The 21,636-nt window shown below is 41.3% G+C and overlaps 1 protein-coding gene and 1 long non-coding RNA gene across 4 annotated transcripts in view; one reads left to right on the top strand and one right to left on the bottom strand.

The window, feature by feature from the left end:
- Positions 1–7,885: 7,885 nt before the first annotated feature.
- Positions 7,886–21,636, bottom strand: part of LOC117554400 (NACHT, LRR and PYD domains-containing protein 1a-like) — a 39,279-nt gene continuing 25,528 nt past the window's right edge. For 2 of the 3 annotated variants that reach the window (XM_034228825.1, XM_034228826.1), the window contains exons 12-20: positions 19,426–19,596; positions 18,168–18,208; positions 17,997–18,037; positions 17,873–17,919; positions 10,765–10,982; positions 9,684–9,940; positions 9,146–9,262; positions 8,894–9,035; positions 7,887–8,446 (exon numbers count right to left, since the gene is read on the bottom strand). In XM_034228825.1, coding sequence (XP_034084716.1) covers positions 8,115–8,446; positions 8,894–9,035; positions 9,146–9,262; positions 9,684–9,940; positions 10,765–10,982; positions 17,873–17,919; positions 17,997–18,037; positions 18,168–18,208; positions 19,426–19,596 — 1,366 coding nt within the window. In that variant the 3' untranslated portion in view covers positions 7,887–8,114. Of the gene's footprint in view, positions 8,447–8,893; positions 9,036–9,145; positions 9,263–9,683; positions 9,941–10,764; positions 10,983–17,872; positions 17,920–17,996; positions 18,038–18,167; positions 18,209–19,425; positions 19,597–21,636 lie in introns of all 3 variants that reach the window. The other variant, XM_034228823.1, reaches the window with a different exon arrangement.
- On the top strand, positions 15,851–16,273 carry LOC117554402. The gene is made up of 2 exons (XR_004570268.1): positions 15,851–15,908; positions 16,162–16,273. It is a non-coding gene; the product is annotated as an uncharacterized LOC117554402 (long non-coding RNA).

The raw sequence follows: 21,636 nt of genomic DNA, 5'->3' as shown, positions 1-21,636 counted from the left end.
TTGTTTTGAAATCACTTCCGTGAGTTTCGCGGGCCTCCCCCCTCGCTCCACTGACCATCAGACCATTTAGTAAGGTAACAAGCAAAAGGGCAAAAACGCCTCTCAGACGCTCTTCCCTTTACTTTTTTAATAAAGAAAAACAAATGGTCCGTAGAGACACGGACTCATATAGCCTATGTATGTATACTGTAAGGAGAATGTATGTGCGTGAGAGGACCAGTATGAATTACGGCATAGAAATATGCAAACACAAACCTACAGACTGGGGGATGGGAGATCACAGGAGGGGGGGGGGGGGAGCTGTGGAATGTGACCCTTGGGAGAATTCCTCCACACATTCCGATGGCCAATTCGTTTTAAACAAAGAGTTCGCAACACAGGACAGCATAGGCAACATGGGGGGTGGGGGCTGGTGAACGGTCTGGTCAATGTTTGTAAACACAATCCCCAGGATGTGTCCTAATCAAACCAAAAGAGAAAATGCAGATATCATTCTCTCTTTCGACTCGCTGGTAACTCGAGCTGAGCGCTCATTGGTGTTCATACTGCTCACAGGCTGGGCTGCTGTGTATATCTAGTGTATTCATACTGTACCCCTCCTCACTGTTTATTCATCATTCAACCATTTACACCTTCCTTTTTTCCCGTCAAGAGGTTGAAAAAGATTGAGTCCTATTAGGCCGCAAGGTGAACCTCGAAAAGTCCTTTAGAAAAGAAATCCCGCTCCACAGAAGGGAAACTACACAATCTTTAGTTCATAAAAAAGAACGATTCATGCTTATCCACCAAAAAAAATGTCGTCGCTAAAATTCCTTCCAATTCTTCTAGGCACGTAATTATTGGCTGAACTAGTCCCTTTGAAGCGTAATAATATCTTGGTCCAAAGTCGTGCCACGGTTCGTCACGTGATCGTGCTACACCAATTGGGTAGCTGCATATTGTCAACAGAAGTGAAAGATGGCGGCCGCCATGGTTTCATCGAGTAGCGGAGCCGAGGAAAACGCACCAGAAAGTCTCAAAAAGTCAAAATTATCAACACACAAACATTGTTACATGCATATTACGTCTGTGAAGCACGAAAAGGTTGATTGTTTTACCAATACAAGATGGAATACGTACAGGACAAGCTTACAACGGTCGCTCGGCTTGAAGGGAGACTCTCGGAACGTGGTGGCTGAAAACCACAAGCACTGTCTTGATTTCGAGTTCGAAGATATTCCTGAGGACGCTGGCTTCCACCACACATGCTACAGAAGGTTTACCGACAAAAAGGCCATGACGAAGGTGGAAAGACGGCTCGCACGTGAGGGAGATCAAGACGTTAGGGAGGACCTTGAGGTCGAGCCCATCCCATCGACGTCTCGCAGCACGTACGGAAGCCAAACAGAGAAGCTACGATCAAGGTCAGGCCTGCCAATCGCAGGCTCTGGCCCCGTCCTTCCTGCCCTGTGCATTATATGCAAGATGAAGGAGAAAATGATCATTAAAGCAGGCAAGGAAGTGATTTTGCGTGCTGACAAGAAGTTATTTTCCAGGCTCCTCATCCTTGGCCAGAGCAGGAAAATTTAAATGAGGGGAATTATTCCTTGGGAACTGTGTCATATCCATGAGCAAGTGCTGATGGTTCACTTGCCAAAACAAACAAATCAGCTCTCATGGATCTATTGCAGAGCAAAGGTGGAGAGTGCTTGGTTGACAAAGTTCCAATAGGTGGTGCCATTCTTTTTGATGGCATGGCAGTCATGCAGGCCATGCCATCCAGACCAGCAACATTTGGAGAGCTTGCAGAGACCATACTGCAGAGCATACTCCAACTTGCTTTGCATCACAAGTGTACACGCATTGATTTTGTCACTGACCGGTATCCACCCATCAGCATCAAAAGCCTAGAACGGTCCCGTAGAGCTGATGCAGGGTCACAACTAATAACAATCTTCAGCCCAGATCAGAAAACTCCAACCCAGTGGAAGAAGTTTCTCTCTGACGGAAAAAATAAGGAAGCACTGGCCGAATTCCTTTATGTGGCATGGACATATGCAGACCTCACAACAGTGAGCCATGCAGCTTATATGTGTTCACAGGGACTGGCAACAGGACACGGATCATTGACATTGCCATGGTGTCATCAGCTCTCGGAACCAGTGTGTGTTCAGCCTTGATTGGAATTCACACGTTCTCTGGGTGTGACTCCACAAGCGCTTTCTATGGCAAAGGCAAAAGAAAGTCATTTGCTGTTGCATGTGAGAAAGATGACTACCTTAAGGCTTTCAGAAGTTTAGGTACTAACTTTGACTTGGAGCAATCAACATTTGCACTTCTTTGCCGGTATGTATGTCACCTGTATGATCAGCCAGCAGCCGAACATGTAAATGATGCTAGGTACAAGGCTTTCTGTATGGCACCATCGGCCTTGCCAGAATTAAGCATTCCCCCTACTCATGATGCCCTCCATCAGCACTGCAAAAGGGCAAATTACCAGGCAGCAATAATGAGGTCCTGTCTCAAAAGAGAAATGAATGCTCCATCACCTGCTGGATATGGTTGGGAAATAGAGGATGGGAACTTACACGTCACCTGGATGACAAGAAATCCTGCCCCTGACAGTGTGTTGCATGTGATACACTGCAGCTGCAAAGAGTCTGCCTGTGAGAAAGGCAGATGTTCATGCTTCTCTGCAGGACTCTGTTGCACAGACTTATGTCGTTGCTCAAATTGTGCAAATAAAAAAGAAACAGAGGAAGAGAACGATGACTGCCCTGACACTGACAGTGAGGAATAGGAATAAAAGAGCCTTCTTTCCATCTTTCTTAAGCTCTTTTCTGTTCTTTTGGTTTTAGCGCCTGGCCGACGCGCTCACACATCACTCATAGATACGTTTGTTTTTGGTACTAGAACACAGAGTATAATCAGCAGGACTCTTTTAACCAGCTGAGGCAATCACAGCACCAATCAGCCGCTCCGCCCAGCCTGACACCAATCAATTATACTACATTACATGTCCTTATTCTGTTTTCTACTGTTTTCTATGTCATACCTTTTATATTTGTAATAAATCTCGTTTTTATGGTTCATCAGTGTTGTTTTCATTTGTGGAGGGATGAATGAGTAAATAAATGAATCAATGGAATAACTTATTGGTATAAGTAAGGCAAGGCAAGTTTATTTATATAGCACTTTTCAACACAAGGCAATTCAAAGTGCTTTACAAAAAATGAAAGACATTAAGAAAATGGCATTTAAAATCAGGCATTAAAAAGAAAAGCTAATAAAAGAAACATTAAAAGAAAAAAGTACATGGATAAAAGTTACAGTGCAGTCTAAGATATGAATAGTTCAATTAAAAGCAGCAACAAAAAGAAAAGTCTTCAGCCTGGAAGTACTGCATTTTATTGATCTAAATGACTTAACGTAACAAGTGAACCTTCTTCTTGGACGCAGAAATCAAGTCATGTTTATTTTAAGAGTGCATTTAACGTGTACAGGGTAACAACAGACAGACAAAAAGTCCTCAGTCTAATGGAATAATCCCAATGAACCTAGCGATGTGAACATGGTAGTCCAGGAATGATAGTTTGATAAATATGAGTTTGATATACTTTATTAATCCCCGTGGGGAAATTGTTTGTAGCTGGAGTTGGCTGATAAACGCTGCTAGTCAATGTTGATTCGATGGTCAACTCTGTTCCCAGATAGTAAAACCTCTCACAAATACCGTGCATATAACGCAAATACCTCGGACTTAGTGATGTATTAAGACATATGACAAAACATGACATAAAACAAGCATACACCACTATTTAGAATCCATTTGGTCTGGTTTAGCGTAACCATGGCGGCCGCCATCTTTCACTTCTGTTGACAATATGCAGCTACACGATTGGTGTAGCACGATCACGTGACAAACCGTGGCACGATTTTGGACCAAGATATTATTACGCTTCGAAGGGACTAGTTCAGCCAATAATTACGTGCCTAGAAGAATTGGCAGGAAATTTAGCGACGATATTTTTTTTGGTGGATAAACATGACTCGTTCTTTTTTATGAACTAAAGATTGTGTAGTTTCACTTCTGTGGAGCGGGTTGAAACGATAACAGGGTTCACCTTATGGCCTATATGTTTCCAATTGGTTCCCAAATCTGAACATTGACCAGTGGCATAAGATCAGGAGCCGGGTAAATGAGAGACTGAGGAGCCCCCGAAAAACAGATCCCGAAATAGCTCGTCCTGGTTTCCGCAGCAGATAGGCCTACAGCAGGCATCCTCAAACTACGGACTCCGGTCCGGATCCGGACCGAACCACCACTGTCTCCGGACTCTGAGCAAATTATAGTTTTCATATGTATTATCTCTCTGTATTATATGTGAGAACATCGCCACAAACGCATTCGCAACGAGTCAAAATTCTCCGCTATGTCCACTGCAAACAGCGCTCTGCATGTCTGACTGTTCCACTGTGTTCCACCTGTGTGTGTCAACGCTTTGGTCCAATCACATTCAGCATCCAGTCAGCGTTTTCCCCCCCCAAACAATCTGCGAATCAGAGGCACAGTAGGGCGGGTCTTCGCGGAATGCGGGCGGGAAACATGTGTGTGTCTCTTTCAACCTGTCTAAGTCAGAGCGAGAATTAAAAAAAACAAAATTCAGAGCGAGAGTTAACAGCTCATCTAGTTCCATCTGTACTGTAGCTTGTAGCCTAGTTTCACCTACCGGGGTGGCAACTGACACTCTAAAAATAGGCCTTGCCACCCCAGCTGCCACCCCAGTTGGCAGCTTTGTTTTGAAAGAAAAGTTGTGGCTCATCGGACATTTATGAGAGAAAGTCTCTAATGTCCGAGTGCAAGTGAATGCAGCACAAGATGCACGTCATGCACGTCCCCCGGTCCTGGCGCGAGTGTGGACATACGATTGGCGGCGATTTCATTTTGAACTGGACGGCGCAAAACGAGAAGCATTCGGACCCAAGCACTGAAGGAATGAGGTATTTGCGGTCTACAATGACAGAGAAGAGACTGTCAGTTTGGCTGTACTCAGCATTCAATCAAAACGCTCTAAAGCTGTTGATCTTAATACGTTTGTGAAATGGTAATCGCCGCATTCAGCTGTAATAGACATGTCAACTTGATGCTCTGCTCACGGATGAGCATACACAACTATTAAAGGTGGGGTAGGTAAGTTTCAGAAACCGGCTCGAGTGCACTACAATTTGAAAATACACAGCCGAAAATAATCCGCCCCTTCCTTCAGACTTCCTTACAGAGCACCTCCTCCAACACACATGAACGCGCACATGACGTCTGCAGACTGGTGAAAGTGGCCGCCTGGCGAGTCATTGAAGTACTGCTGCAATGCACGCCCAATGAGGGCACGAGATACATTTGTGCGTGCACGAGATGGAAGGCTGACAGACAGGGCGGCAATCCAATCCGTTTAGCCGCCGGCTAAACGGATTGGTTGTACTTTTTACAGTACCACGGCTTCCACAGATGACATTTTTTTATGGATTTTGTGTCAAATACTTAAGATATTCATTGCTATCGGGATGTTAAGAGCATTCCATGGAATATAACAAAAAGTGTATCTCGAGCCGGTTTCTCAAACTTACCTACCCCACCTTTAAGATGATGACCTTACGTGTGTAAATATATTTTTTTCTTTGAGGGGGTCTGCCCCCAAAAAAACTGTTTTAAGTCCTGAGAAAGTCAAATAAGACGGTGTGTAAAACTTCACTGCCCAGCCAAAAAAAAGTAACCACTTTGATTTAACTAGGCCAGTAGGTAAGGACTTTCCACTGGATAATAACTGCAGTATAAAAGAATGCATGACTGAAGTGATGGAGACCATGTTGAAGGCAAACAAAAAGAGGAAATAACAGGTCAAATTAAGCAAATCCCCTCTCAGATTCCACAGCAACCAGAAGAACATAAATACTGGCTGGTGATTTGATTCATCAGCTTTGTGATGGAATAAAAAATGCACAGTGCATTTCCTTAGCTGTGGGTGAGTCCACTGACACAGCTGACAATGCTCAGTTGCTGGTGTTTGTGAGTTTTTATGATGAGGCAAAGGGGGAGTTTGTTGAAGATGTGTTGGGCCTGACGAACCTCAGTGGACACACAAGGGGGCAAGACATTTATAAAGCAATAATGGGAATGCTGAATGAAAGAGGGTGCAGCTGCCTTTATTCATAACTGTGCAGCTCTTACACTGCGACTCTGAGGGATCAAGCACAGACACAATAACAATGAAAACTGCTGCATACAGATTATTTTTGTTTTTGCAACCTCGTGTTAAGAATCTTGTTGCAATTGTTTAAAAGTTTGAATGACCGTAATAAACGGACCTTTGTCTTATTGAAACATTTATTTTGGACCTTTAAGATTTGTATTTGAGTACCCCTGGCCTACAGTATGGTGTCTGTTATGTCAGTTATTTTAAATAAAACGTTGAAAACTGAACTTGAACATTGTTTCCTCTTTTTATTTTATTTATCATTTTCGGAACGGGGCGACGTGTGTGATTACAAATTAATTTGCAGAAATGTAAAGTGATCTAACTAAATTCTATTCATATTCTTGACGGGAAGAGCAGTGTAAATGGGTGGCCATATGCATTTGAAAAGCAATATAAATCACAGTTATTATACAATAGGCTATAAAAGCACCATCGATAACCATTACCTTTATCCAATTCAAACTTTGGACGGGGAAAAAGGAAGGTGTAAATGGTTGGGCTATAGGCCTACTGTATACATACAAAGGCCATTCAAGCTAGAGTTCTTCTGGAAATGTTCACATCAGGCACCTTCAAGTTAAACAATACTAAACAATTTACACAGTAGGCCTAAATTATATGGATTAAACCACATTTATTTCATAAAAAAATAAACGAAATATGATTTAGTTTGAATGATTAAATGTCATCAGGCACCTTCAAGTTAAACAATCAGGTGCATACTTTAATGTGCCGCCACCTCCGGACTCGGCTTGACTCGGTTTAAAGAATGCACAAATGTGTTTAATCGTTTATGTCAGATATGTACTAAGTAGCCTAAATACATTTGTTCCTGCTCAAGATTAGATTCAACTTTATTGTTATTGCACATATTGCAGGTACTGAGACAACGAAATGCATGGCTTCTAACCAGGGGTGCAACAAGCAGCGAAAAGTAATGTGCACAATACTACAGTAAACAATTAACACAGTAAATTATGTGGATTACACCACATTTATTTCGTTAAAAAGAAACGAAATATGATTTTGTTTGAATGATTAAATGTAGGGTGAATTGCCCTAATGTGGGACATTTTTGCATTTCAGACTTCGGGAATATATTGCGATATGAAGCCGATACAATAAATCAAAATCCAGTAGGCCACCATTCCGAAATCCCCAGTAATATTAGACACTAATAATACAGTAAACTATTAACACTGTACATATTATTGTTTGCCCGTGGGATTAGGATGATCGGTAGTGAGACCCGTGCTGCATTTTCCTCCGGTCGGATGTGATATAAAAACAAAGCGATTATTTTTGTTGTTGTAAACTCACGTGGATTAAATTTAGTGCATTAATTTCAACTTGCGAACATATGATACATTAAATGATCGTGAGGATGATGATTGAAAATCGTTTGTTTGAGCCTGGATGCATTTCCTGATCTAAAAACATAGCGATGGTTTTGTACTTACGCCAACGTGAATTAAACATTATTTTGTTAAACATGGTGATGTTTAGTAAATGATTACATGTCTCTTATTTAGCACAGAATATGATCCTATCCGTGACATATGGATCTTAACAAATATCCGTGATATCAGATACCTGTAGATCAGCTGTTTATTTCACGTGAGTTCCAGTGTGGCAGCTTTTTAATCACGGCTCCCCCTGGTGGATCCATTATCCATTGCAGCTGGTTTCATTATAATTAAATGTATTTATCAAGGGGGCGTTTCAAGTCCTGCGGGGGGGTTTTCCTTTTCAGCAGGGGCCCACCCCGTGCCGATCACGGACCCGCACGGGTAGGCGTCTGAAATGAAGCGCTACATCTGTACAGGTAACAAAACAGAGGACTAGACTTCAACTGTCACACACCCTCCACGAGGTTTTGCCTCAGCTCAAGTTGAGCTCTTCGTAAAGATACGGGTCCAGCTCTCGGAGAGCATTGATCAGAACCCTGCTGGCTGCAGCTCCTTTATTTCGCACCACGTCCACCACCTCTCGTGCTCCGGCATTTTGAGGTTTGGTTCTGGCCGACGTCATTTCAGATTCACTGATCACTTCAGACTCAAAGAGTTTATCCAGAAGGTCGTTCAGGATAGTTGGAGACACTCTTTGAATGAACTCAGTCCGAACTGAGAGCAGCCTCTGGTCTGCTGGGACTCTGCTCTCTGATAGGACTCTGCTCTCTGATGGGACTCTGCTCTCTGATGGGACTCTGCTCTCTGATGGGACATTAAACAGATCTCTTAAAAATTAAAGTAACTCGACATTCCCAGAGGTGGATTTATGTTCACTTAAAGTTATAATATGTAACATTTCCTCATTTAAAATATATAAAAACTCCTACACCTATGTTATTTATATTTTGTTGAGTTGTGTACGTACATTATCTCAAATGGTTCGGAGAGACATGTCATTTTAAAGGTAACAGTACGTTCATCACGGTCTCCTGTAATGGCGCCATATCCACTTAACCATGAGAAGCTGAAAACTACAACTCCCATGATGCCACGCCACAATAGTTTTTACTATAGTTTCAGAATAGAACAGGTTGTGTGTTTAATGTCGTAATGATGCGCTGCCATGGAGCCTTAATAGAGAATGCTATGAGATGGAGCTTTAGAGTTATCCAGTCTATCACTGGGTCTGAGCTCAGGTGGAGTCTTTACCTTCCAGTGGCACGAGACAATTCCAGACTACATTTCCATCTTGGTCCTTGACCTTCAAATCCATTCTCTCTGTACCCGTCTTTACGAAAACTTGAAATGTTGGATTGTAATCTTCTCCAAAACTTGAGTCAAATTTTTGACGCTGGAAACCAGAAGCAGAAGTTAAACGTTTATCTGTTTCTTTCCTGATTGTGAATGCAGCTAAATGTGTGTTAATGATCATTGTGTTTCATCAGAGTATCAGTGACTCACCTCAGGCTGAATATGGAAGCCCTCAGGGTCACAGTGCACACTGTAACCTTTATACAGTTCCAGCTCACAGTCACGGGGGATTTTGATGTGCACTGCACGTCCTTGTTGTTTAACAACCTTCAGTAACAGGACATTTGTATCACTTTAAAACACATTAAAAACAACATATGTTGACCAAGCTAATCTACAGAGATAAGAATTACAATCAATTAAGAATAACATCATGAGGACATACATAGGATAAATATTTGTGGATGAAATTCCATACCAACACTCAAGATTAATCTGGAAACCATGAAGCAATACAAAAATGCAATTAATCACATTACCAATTCCTGCTATGTTTACCATTAATTGCATGGCTAAAAAAACAGAAGAATCGAGTGCTGTGTCAGCAGGCAGAAAGACATGCTGAGAGAATCCAACAGAAACCACAAAGAGTGATCTGAAGATTTATAGTTCAGATCTGAGGTTTGAGATGGGAGCAGTGTGTGTGGAAACAGCTGTGTTTAGTCTGATGGTGAGCACATGGCTTTACCTCCTTAGGGACGTTTTTCTGCAGCAGAAATACATCCAGTATTTGATCTTCTCTGCCCGGGGGTTGAAGGAACAGCAGAACTTGGCCCTTTATCCGCAGAAACAGAACCCTTTTAAGGATATCGCAGACCAGGCCATAGAGAGAGAGGTGAGGCACCTTCACCACCACGTGGGTGTGTGTGATCTCCAGCGGCTCCAGGATGCTCAGGCCTTCCTCAGTGATGTGGACGACAGACAACAGGCCGTCCAGGAGCAGCGCTGTGGAGCAAAGAGCAGTGTTGCTTTGCTGCTGAAACAGCTTCATCATATTCAAAGTCACACCACTTTAGCTCAGAGCTAATGTTCATCTAATGTCATTCACTTTGGAGCCTTACTAGGATGTACCAGTTTATATCCTCCACCTTTTATTCTAATGTTTAATTATTGTTCCGTCCCCTGTGATCTTTCTGGAGGTGAGCATGCGTAATTATTTTCTAATTTAAAAGACTGCTGAGATGTTTGTAATCTGCAGCCAGAACAGCTTGACTGTGTCCGGTCTCGTGTCTGAGTGATTCTCTAGATGTGTGAAGAGCTTTCAGGGCGTAGAAAGTCTAACTTATAAGTGTTGTTTTGTTTTGTACATGCTGCAGCCAGACTGACAATGTGAAGAGCAGAAAGAGCAAGAGATGGATAACAAAGTAATAATTAATCAAACTGCTAGCTTCGAGTGAGAGTTAGCGTTGAGTTAGCACTGTTAGCAGCTAAACATGCTGTGGACTGACAGGTCACAGTTTACATGTCTTTAATATACAGTGAGGAGACTGCAGAGGCCCAAAGACACTCCAACTCAGTATTTAGAGCTGCATTGCATCGTCTGCTTCAATAATGATGTCATGCAACACATCGTCTAAATGTATGTTTTAATAATTTCATTCTTCTTCTTTTGGGGACACAACTATTTTGAATGTAAAGAGCAGATTTTGTGTCTGAATTATCTTATCTTTGTAAATTAATAAAACTGCTTCGTAACTTTTGAACGGTAGTGGATATTATAAGGTGCTAAACATTATATAAGTATATTTGTTAACACTAGATGTCTTTACCATCCTCTGTCTCACTGTGTGGCAGACGGAGCTGGCATACGGCAGCTTCATCAGAACTCTTCACGTCGAACAGTGGCCCTGCTGCCTGCTTGCCAGCTGATTGGAGGAGACTCTCATCCCAAGGGACCGTCCTGTACAGAAGCTCCGCCTCCTGAGCCATGACGAACACCAGGCCAGTCGAAGCACACTGGAACGCACCTGAACCAGGACACCTGAACCTGTAGACACACAAGAGACAAGTTTTTTTTAAATGTATTTAACCTTCATTTAACCAGATAAAAGCATTGAGATAGAATCTCATTTGCAAAGCTGACCTGGCCAAGAAGGCAGCAACGTTACACAGAACACAAACATATAAAATACAGAGAACATAACTAAGAAAACAAAAGACAAAAAAGCAGTCACTACATTGTGCACATTAGGACAGTAAGAAAGGTGCACTACTTAGTACTGCAAGAGCAGCTGGTTGTAAGGACTTCACACAACTTCAATTTAAAACATGCTATTGAGACAAGTGCCGTCAGTTTGAGGCGTGATTGAAGGTCATTTCAAGACCAAGGACCATAAAGTTACTACAACAAGCCTTCACTGGCTTGTGTTCTGACTGACAGGTGTTCATCCAGCTGGAGTCTGACCTGGAGGAGGGTTTGATGAAAGATCTGAAACACCTGATGATTACAGGAACATCACTGAAGATGTGTCTACACTGTAAAAAAAGATCGTAATTGTACCGGAAATAACTGTACATTTTTATAGTAATTATCTTGTTTTTTAAAATAACTTGCAAAATCCTGTAAAATGACAGATATTAACTATAAATTAACAACCCAAAACATTATTTTAAGTATTTTGACAATAACAACAAATAACGTTTATTTTCTTCTTTTTTGTTTTTTACAGTAAATGTACTATATAATATTTACAGTATTTTTGCACTTTCAGAAAATACATGCAGATGTACGTAAAATAAAAAGTATTATCTGTAATTAAATATGTAACTCGTAATATAAAAGTGTATTACTATTATAAGACTAAGATATTTCTTTGTAATTTTAAGGTAAACATAAAACTGTAAAAAAAAGCGTCAAATTAAAAAAAAGGTCAAATGTAAGTAAAACAGTTTTACATAAATCATTTTCTCAATATTCGATTGAATCCACCACAAACACAAAATATCCAATGTTGAAACAAAAGTAAATAAATATGTTTTCATTGAATTCCTAACTTACTATATTGTAAACATCTACAGTTGACAATATCATTAAAAAAAATACAAATCATAGAAAGTGGAGAAATCTCTGCAGGGAGGACCAAGGTTTAAAACACACACTGTTATTTACTCAACAATAAGTCACAGTTATTTGTTGTATTTATGTGTTCTGTTGCTGTGTTTTTTTTTCCCATTGGTCAATATACAGTAATAAACCTTAGTTTTACAGTATAATGTATGGTTTTCGGATTCTGGCCGACAGCCAAAGCTACGGCACTTGAAATAGAATTCAGCCAAAACACGGCAGACAAGTCAGGCATGTTTGGAATGAGTCCACAACACTCCTCATTGGTTAATCTAAACATAATCGAAGAAACCTGCCAATGAGAACTGTCCGCGCCTGTCACAGTCGTTCACATTTGAAACATCCACGTTTGAGCGGGTCTCCTCCTGCTGGAGCTACAGCTGTCTGTGTGTCTGCTGCAGGAGTTTATGGATTAATATCGGGGTCGTCTTACATATAGGCCTACACGTTAAATATGAGCATCGGGACGTCAACAAAGAACAGAAGACTTGAGATCTGGTGAGTCCTGCAACTGTAATGGAGTTAAACATGTATTTAGATAATCCTTAGTTTGTGAATGTTTTATTTTGTATTTAAGGTTACGTTTCATCTTCTAGTTAGCTGAGTTTCTTCCCGTTAAGTTGGTATGCATCATTAATAATAGATTGTTAAATGTTAAGAAGCCCTGAGATGCTGTTTTCTTGCAAGATGTTGGTGCGCCCGGGAAACCCGGCTTAACATGCGGCTGCTAACGTTAGTTTACAGTTTATTGCAGTGCTACCCCCCCCCCCCCCACCCTCTCGTCTCCAACACGGGAGAATTACACATAAACATGCAGAGGGGTGTCACAGTGTTGTCGCCAAGTTTAATGTAAAGTTTCACAGCTTTCTTACAGCGGAATCTAGTTTGTTAATGTTCAGTACAACAGCTAGCATAGCATAGAAAGCTAACCGCTAACGTTCGGCTAACTTGCTAGTTAGCTCTGCTCTATATTATATATTACACGCTAACATGACTAGCTAATGTCACACTGTGTGAACCAAAATACTTTTTGTATTACTACATCATACATGCTTGGTACAAATCACTACTAAAATTAATTATTTTTGAAAATGTATAGTAAAGAAACACTCAGCCATGCATGAAATAACATAGCAAAAGAATACAGGTAATGTTTGACCCATGTTGTGCCTTAGAAGTGTAGTGATAAAAACATGATTTTTATTCAAAAAGTAAGAAAGGTAAAAATTAGAATTGGTGTTGATCCAAAACAGGTTAATTGAGGAATACCTGGAATCCTGAATGATTAAAGTAATTTATTGCAAATATATTTACAATTAAAACTAATACGGGTCACTTTTGACACAAATTGGTTGTATGTTGTGTAACAAAGGGTTAACATGACAGCTGTGATGTTCACTCTTTTGACCAGTGGACAGTGAGGACTATGGAAGAGATGATGTGATGGCTTTAGGCGCATTCACACCGCAGTACTTTTCCCACAAAGGTTCATGAGAACTTAGTTCATGAGAACTCTTTTGTCGCGTTCACACCAAAAAGAGCCGGTACTAAAATTAGTTCATGAGAACCTTTTTACCCCCACGAAAGTCCCTGCTAGAGAGCAGAGAGCTGCTAGAGAGCAGGGACTTTCGTGCGGCTCTCTTGTGAGAAAAGAGCTATATTTCTGATTGGCTGGGCGGATTGCAAACCACGCCCCGTAAAACTCCCAAAAAGTTTTGTGAAGCCGCCATTTTATTATCCTCGCATTAGCATAATTAGCATTAGCATTAGCCCAGCGCAGAAACGCAGAGAGACTAACTTATGGCAACACAAAATAAAACATGGGAGCGGTGGAGATGAGGAGGTGTCGGCGTTCTGGCGATTTACTCAGAAGGCTTCAGTAGAAGCTGCTGGGAGTCCCAGCAGCTTCTACTGAAGCCAGTCCCCAACTCCGGGGACTTCCGGCCGGGGACTTTGGGCGGCAGTATACACCGTGAAGTGGTTTGCGGCCTGCCAGTAAACCCAAAGCAGAAGAAGAAGAAGTGACGTCAGCGGCTTCATTTGCCTAATCCTCCCCCAGGGACTTATTCCGGTGTGAACGCGATCTGTACTTAGTTCATGAGAACTAAAAAGTTCTCATGAACTAAGTTCTCATGAACCTTTGTGGGAAAAGTACTGCGGTGTGAATGCGCCTTTTGTGTGGAAAGCTGCTGACGCCAGCCTGTGTCCCTCATCAGTCTCTCCAGGCAGCACCCAGCTATTCTTCCATCTTGCAGATGAAAATACTTTGATATGTGAGTAATAACTAACTTGTGTCTAACATAATATTGAATGTGGTTTAGTAAAGTATTTAAAAATACCCCACATTGTACATGTACAGGACAATCAGACCTTGTTCAACAAAGATCATCAGACAATTGTTTTGTCTTTGAGGTACAGCCGCAGCAGAGAGTCTGAGTTTGAAGAAAACACTAACATTTTATTTAGTGTTGTTTAATCAATCAATATTTACTGGTCTTGAATTTCCTCACTGGATTACAAAATGCTCGAACCTTATTGTACAGGGACATTATGCAGATTTCATCACCTGAAGATGAAAATATAGATTCAGCGTTATGTACCATTTTAAGGAAATAGACTGTTAGCGGTGTTGACCGAAGCTCCGCAGCTGTAGCTAGGCACTGCTAATGAAAACTCAAGTGCCCAATTTGTTGGTTTTTCTTTTTTATTAAGAATTGACCAAGCATATCTTCCTCTTCGAAATCCCAGTTGTACTTCGCTAACACGCAGTGCCTTGGAGGGTGCGTTTGATTGTTCCCACCCTTACCTCACTTATGGACTAGGTCATGTTAGACAAGCAATCCAGTGGTTAGTTGTAGGGTAAGCTCCATTATTTATTTATTTATGTCTTCACTTTAAGAGAAAGGGATTTCAGAAACAAGTCTCAGAAGTTTGGCTCGAGGTAAAATTAACAAAAGCTAACTGTTGGTAGACTATGTTCCCCCCTTCTAAACTTATGAAATAATCAATGCCCTTGGGATGCTCTCAATAACGTGTGTGTGTGTGTGTGTGTGTGTGTGTGTGTGTGTGTGTGTGTGTGTGTGTGTGTGTGTGTGTGTGTGTGTGTGTGTGTGTGTGTGTGTGTGTGTGTGTGTGTGTGTGTGTGTGTGTGTGTGTGTGTGTGTGTGTGTGTGTGTGTGTGTGTGTGTGTGTGTGTGTGTGTGTGTGTGTGTGTGTGTGTGTGTGTGTGTGTGTTTCAAAGGTCCATCATACAAGATTTAGGGGATCTATTGGCAGCTCCTGATAATAACATCCATCATTATGGTTTACTAATAGTTATCACTTCACTTCCTCCTCCAGCACCTGGACACAGCAGGAACCTACGCCAGGATCCTGTTTGTGGACTTCAGCTCTGCCTTCAACACAAACCTCTGGCAGGAGGTTGCGCTCCATCAGGACCAACACCTCTCTCCATCAGGACCAGAACCTCTCTCCATCAGGACCAGAACCTCTCTCCATCAGGACCAAAACCTCTCTCCATCAGGACCAGAACCTCTCTCCATCAGGACCAGAACCTCTCTCCATCAGGACCAAAACCTCTCTCCATCAGGGCCAAAACCTCTTTCCATCAGGACCAACACCTCTCTCCATCAGGACCAGAACCTCTCTCCATCAGGACCAAAACCTCTCTCCATCAGGACCAGAACCTCTCTCCATCAGGACCAAAACCTCTCTCCATCAGGACCAGAACCTCTCTCCATCAGGACCAAAACCTCTCGCCACCTCAACAAAGCCCGCCCCCCCCCTACTGACACTTTACCTCAGCCACAACGCAGACTCTATGCATTACATAATGGAGATCACAGGATGGTAAATAATGCAATGTTTAAATATTGCTTACTGCACATATTTTATATTCTATCATTTATTGCATTCTATTTCGATGTAAATTACTTCTTTATTTTATTTCTATCTTACTATATTTTTATTACAGTGTTCTTAATATAGTTCGCTATCGGTGTACTTTTTTTGATTTTTGATTTGTATGTACGACACCTAGTCAAATTCCTCGTACATGTGAACCAATAAATCCGTTTCTGATTCTGATCTGTTTGTACTCTAGGTTGCACTGCCACGTCTACAGTAGCGCAGAATGGACAGAGGAAACATGATTGGGCCTCAAGTTTTTTGCAGCCAATATTCATTCTCCTACAAACTTGGGATAGGAGGGTGAGTGAACAAGTTATCCATTGGTTGGAATTTACCATTGTTAGATGTACTAAATCCTGCACACTGCTCCTTCACATTGACAATGTGAACATATGTCGCCATTTTGCAATTTCTGTTATTTTCAGTTGAGAATGTTTCAAAGTAATCTTAAAAAATTAAACTTACTTTTTGTTTCTATTATTTATAAGTATGTTTAAATATGAAATGCTGTATTCATTAGTTGTAATGAAGCTTAGCGCAAGTTCAGACAGGAAGACCTATCACTCCGTATTGCACGTCATGGCAATACTCGCTCCCTGCACTAAATGACAGGGAGCGCCACTCCTCAGCTAACCTATCATTCCCCTCCATTTACAAGCCTAATCATCGCACCTGTTAATCCCTCTATATATGCTCTCCCCTTTCCTATCAGCTGTCTTCCAGGTGTCAACGCGCAACCCTCCACCACCCCTTCGCCTCCTGCTTTCAACTCAGGGCCAAGCTTAACCTTCTCCCTTCCAACCGGACCTAACCACTTATCACCACCACCAGTGTCTAGACCCAGGGGGGTTCATCGGAAACGGTTCTTCCCTTCCCGATTGATATCCTACAAAACCTGGGCCTAATCGCCAAAACACCATTTCATTCACTTGTTATAAACTGTCATCATTATGTTTCATTTATATAATATGACCGATAATAAATTCCATACATCACGTCTACATCACGTCTCTCCTGATTTAACTATAATTCTACAAATATTTTTATATTTTAAGTTTTCAGAGTAATTGTTTCCTACAGAACATTTTGTGATGTCTTTTTGTTGAACCTGTTTGATTGGAAAATGTTAGAAAAAAGCTGTAAGATAACAGTATTCTAGCTGTAGAACTTTAGGTTCTGTATTTATTTTAGTGTTTGATCATACAAATCTAATACAAAAAAAATTTTAAAACTGTTTTTCTCATCAGAACTTTATTTAAGGTATTTTAATGTAACATTTTAAGACAATGGATTTTGAAAAGAGAGGAAAGTTTCCTCTAAAATCTTTAAGGACAATTTCTGTATACTAATTGCTTTTGCACTTTATTTCAGTTAAAGTATTTTTACTTTAATTTTATGGTTTTTGTTTGGCAGCCGCTGCTGCCAGTCATTTGACCGTTTTTTGCCCGTAGAAGTTTTAGTGCTGTACTTTTATTAAAGGTTATTGATTGTAAAAAAAGCAGATAAATCTGTAAAATTACAGTGTTTTCCTGTACAATCTTTAAGGACAATTCTCGTAAACTAATGGCTTATTCACTTTATTTCAGTTAAAGTATTTTACTTTAATTTAAGGGTTTTTGTTTGGCAGCCGCTGCTGCCAGTACTTTGACCGTTTTTTTACGAGTTTTTTTTTACAGTGCACATGCATCAGAATGTGTGTGTACACTTTCATTAAATTAACAAAATGTCTAGTCCAGCGAGAATCTAGACTGATACAAGAAAACAATCCTACACACAGTCATTATTTTATTTATGTCTGCTGGAAAGAGATTGGATGCAATACCTCAAGGTGAAAGACATGAAATTAAACACAATTAATAGAATATATGTGTTTAAAATAATATTTGGTCATGTTATAGGGTTACCTGTATGAAGACTCAGTTGTGTGTTCAGGTGAGAAGGATTCAGGAGCCTGGAACAAACAAAGTTATTTATTTTATTATCAAGTTAAGTTCTAGCTTCAACTCTGTTCAACTGCTCCTCTCTCACCTTTGTGTCTGTCTTCACTTCCTGTTCCACATCGGAGACACCTGATGGAGAGAAGAGGTGAGAAAAATAATAATAAAACAATAATAATAATTCTTGTACTAAAAATACCTTTTAAGATCAGATTTATTGTACAATATCTTGATGAATGGAGGATATGGTTTCAGTACTCACAGGTCTTCTGGATCTTGGCTCTGATCGTCTCTTTTCTGATCCTGTAGGGATGAACACAATCCAACAGTTTGAGATCCAGTTTGAATAAGTGTTAGTTCTTTGAGTCAGCTTCAGAGTCCTGATCTCAGGCTTTACATCCCATCATATCTTCTCTGCAAACACTACGACTGCCTGCCACAGCTCTCAGCTGCATGACAGGAAGTAACCAGTGAACTCATCCCATCAAGAACAGACTACCTTTCCCACTCTTCTGTGAAACCCCATATGTCTGGGGGAAAGCTGTAGGGCTGCCCCCAATTAGTCGACTGAACGTTAGTCGGCTAAAGAAGTCAGCTGGAAACCCTCAGCCTTTATTCAGAGCGGAGCCTGGTCATTGAGATCATTCTGTCGGGCAGGACATCTAAAGTGTGGATCCTTCTGAGCGTAAAGGACCCACAAGGTGACATGCAGACTCCACTGAGAAGAAGTCTCCTCCGTATGATTATCCCCAACGTGTGTCCCTCTCTCAGACTGGGAGGAAAGCAGAGAGTCAGGCAGCAGCTAGCTCTGCATCAACATATAGAGACCTATAGTATAAAGTCCTTCTGACCTCAGAACACCATAAAGCTCTCATCTCATGATGAGGGCGTCATGTTCGGAGGGATTCCAGCCCACGGTCATATTTTCAGTGTTTCCGTTTCCTGTGTAGTTTTTAATGGGTTGTTATATTCAGATATGAATTATAGAAACTAAACTAAACGTTCAGTGTGTGTCCTCGCTGCTTGTTCACACACATTGAGATTCCTTAGCGGAGCTTCTGCTGTTTGCACCGCTGCGTCCGTGTGCTGTGACTCTCATGCGCTCTCTACTGTAAGATCTCATCTATACTTCAAAGGTTCATTATTACAGTCTTATTATATATTCTATGTGAAGCACAACACTGTTATAATAATGCTCTTTATCAGCCTTGGAGACTGAAACCATTTTGGGAGAAAAACCTAATATATGAATAATCATAATATATCGTAAACGCGAGTCGACTAATCGCCTGAATTGATGACTATCAGTCGACTAGAAGAGTTTGCAGTGGAGGGCAGCCCTAGAGAGGAGATGACTGACTAAATGTGGCTTTGCATTTCCAGCTGGCCTGCTATAGCTGATGGAAGAATGGAAGAGCCTGCAGTCAGTGGGTAACATCACTGATCTGGTTCCCCAGTGAGAGAAACACCTCCCTGAGTTTCATACAATACTGCTGAACCAGCAGAGACCCCTCACTGACCTGAGGGTCTCCAGTCTGCAGTCTGGACTCTCCAGAAGATCTCTCAGCAGCTTCTCATCTGAATCCTGCAGAGCGTTGAGACTCAGGTCCAGCTCTCTCAGATGGATGTTGGACTTCAGAGCTGAGATCAGAGCAGAACAGCTGATCTCTGACAACCTGCAGCAGCTCAGTCTGAATAAATAAAAGATGATGAGGATAAAGATGAATTCATAATCAGATGTGTTTCTCAACATTTAAATGAATGAACAATAAAATCTGTCTCCTTTAGAAAGTAAACTATCATGTAAAACTAATATTACATCAGATGACCTTTATTCAGACGTTATCGTTTACTAAATATTAAAAACACAGATTTACGTTTTACAAATAACAGCAGATATCTTTTACAGTTCCTTTAAGTACTTTATTTAGTACGTAAACATTTAAATTAGGGATGTGCAATTAATCGTATTTTAATTTCGATTTTGTCTTGCAACGATTATGAAAACAACGTAATCGAAATAAAACGATTATTTTTGCTGCATTCCCTTTCGCAACGATGCTCTCAATGTGTCGTGCGTCACACATTCTGCCCCCGTATCGTATTTAATAATCCTGATATCAGTTTTGACCAAAATAATCGTGATTATGATTTTTGCCATAATCGAGCATCCCTAATTAAAATATGAACAAAACAACAATTACAAACATATGGATGTAATATATTAATGTAGAAGAATCAGGTTGAATAACTAATGAAACATGAGATCTAAGGGAGGCTGTGGCTCAGTGAGTTAGTGCACTAAACTTTGAATCAGGGGGTCACAGGTTCAAACCCCACTGCAGTCAGCATGTCGTTGTGTCCCTGGGAAAGACACTTCACCCTAAATTGCTCTTGTGGGGATTGTTCACAGTATTGAATGTTAGTCGCTTTGGATAAAAAAGCATCTAACAAGTAATGTAATGTAATCTCCAGCAGTAACAGAGAGTCAGTGAACTGACCTGAGACTCTCCAGAAGATCTCTCAGCTTCACTCCTGAATCCTGCAGATCGTTGTAACTATATTGATAAGATATTGGGGTGTGATCACAGGACCATCAAACGTCTTGTTGAAAATAGTCAACAGGGTCGCAAGAAACGTGTTGAGAAAAAGATGAAATCTCAAAGATTTGAGAAGAATGAAACGTGAAGTTACCAGGAAGCCATTATCCTCCAGTATCATATTCCAGAACTGTGAGCTACGTGTACCTGGAGGGCCCAGAAGTCTCAGGTGTTCAGAGACATGGCCAAGGTAAGAGAGGCTGAAACCCAACCTCTGAACAAGACACACAAGTTCAAACTTCAAGACTGGGCCAAGACATATCTGAAGACAGATCTGTCAAAGGTTTCATGGACTGATGAGATGAGGCTGACTCTTGACGGAGCAGATGGATCAGTAACAGGCACAGAGCTCCACTTCCACTCAGACACCAGCAAGGTGGAGGTGGACTACTGGTGTTGTTGAAGATGAGCTGGTTGGACCTTTTCAGGTTGAAGATGGACTCAAAATCAACTCCTGAACCTACTGCCAGTTTTTAGAAGACACTTTCTTCCATCAGTGGTACAGGAACAAGTCTGCATCTTTCAGGAAGACCATGATTTTATGAAGAACAACGCTCCATCACAGGCATCAAGTACTCTGCTGTGTGGTTCACCAGTAAAGACATTAAAGATGAAACAATAAGGACATTGCCCTCTTCCTCACCTTTACCCTTCCTCACCTTTACCCTTGCTCACCTGACCTAAACCCTTCCTCACCTGTCCTAAACCCTTCCTCACCTGACCTTAACCCTTCTTCACCTGTCCTAAACCCTTCCTCACCTGACGTAAACCTTCCTCACCTGACCTAAACCCTTCCTCACCTGTCCTAAACCCTTCCTCACCTGTCCTAAACCCTTCCTCATCTGACCTAAAGCCTTCCTCACCTGTCCTAAACCCTTCCTCACCTGTCCTAAACCCTTCCTCACCTGTCCTAAACCCTTCCTCATCTGACCTAAACCCTTCCTCACCTGACCTAAACCCTTCTTCACCTGTCCTAAACCCTTCCTCACCTGTCCTAAACCCTTCCTCATCTGACCTGAACCCTTCCTCATCTGTCCTAAACCCTTCCTCACCTGACCTAAACCCTTCCTCACCTGTCCTAAACCCTTCCTCACCTGACCTAAACCCTTCCTCACCTGTCCTAAACCCTTC

The sequence above is a fragment of the Gymnodraco acuticeps genome, unplaced genomic scaffold (genome assembly GCF_902827175.1).
Source record: "Gymnodraco acuticeps unplaced genomic scaffold, fGymAcu1.1, whole genome shotgun sequence".
In the NCBI taxonomy this organism is placed as follows: Eukaryota; Metazoa; Chordata; class Actinopteri; order Perciformes; family Bathydraconidae; genus Gymnodraco; species Gymnodraco acuticeps.
This window is presented reverse-complemented; position numbering and strand designations above follow the sequence as displayed.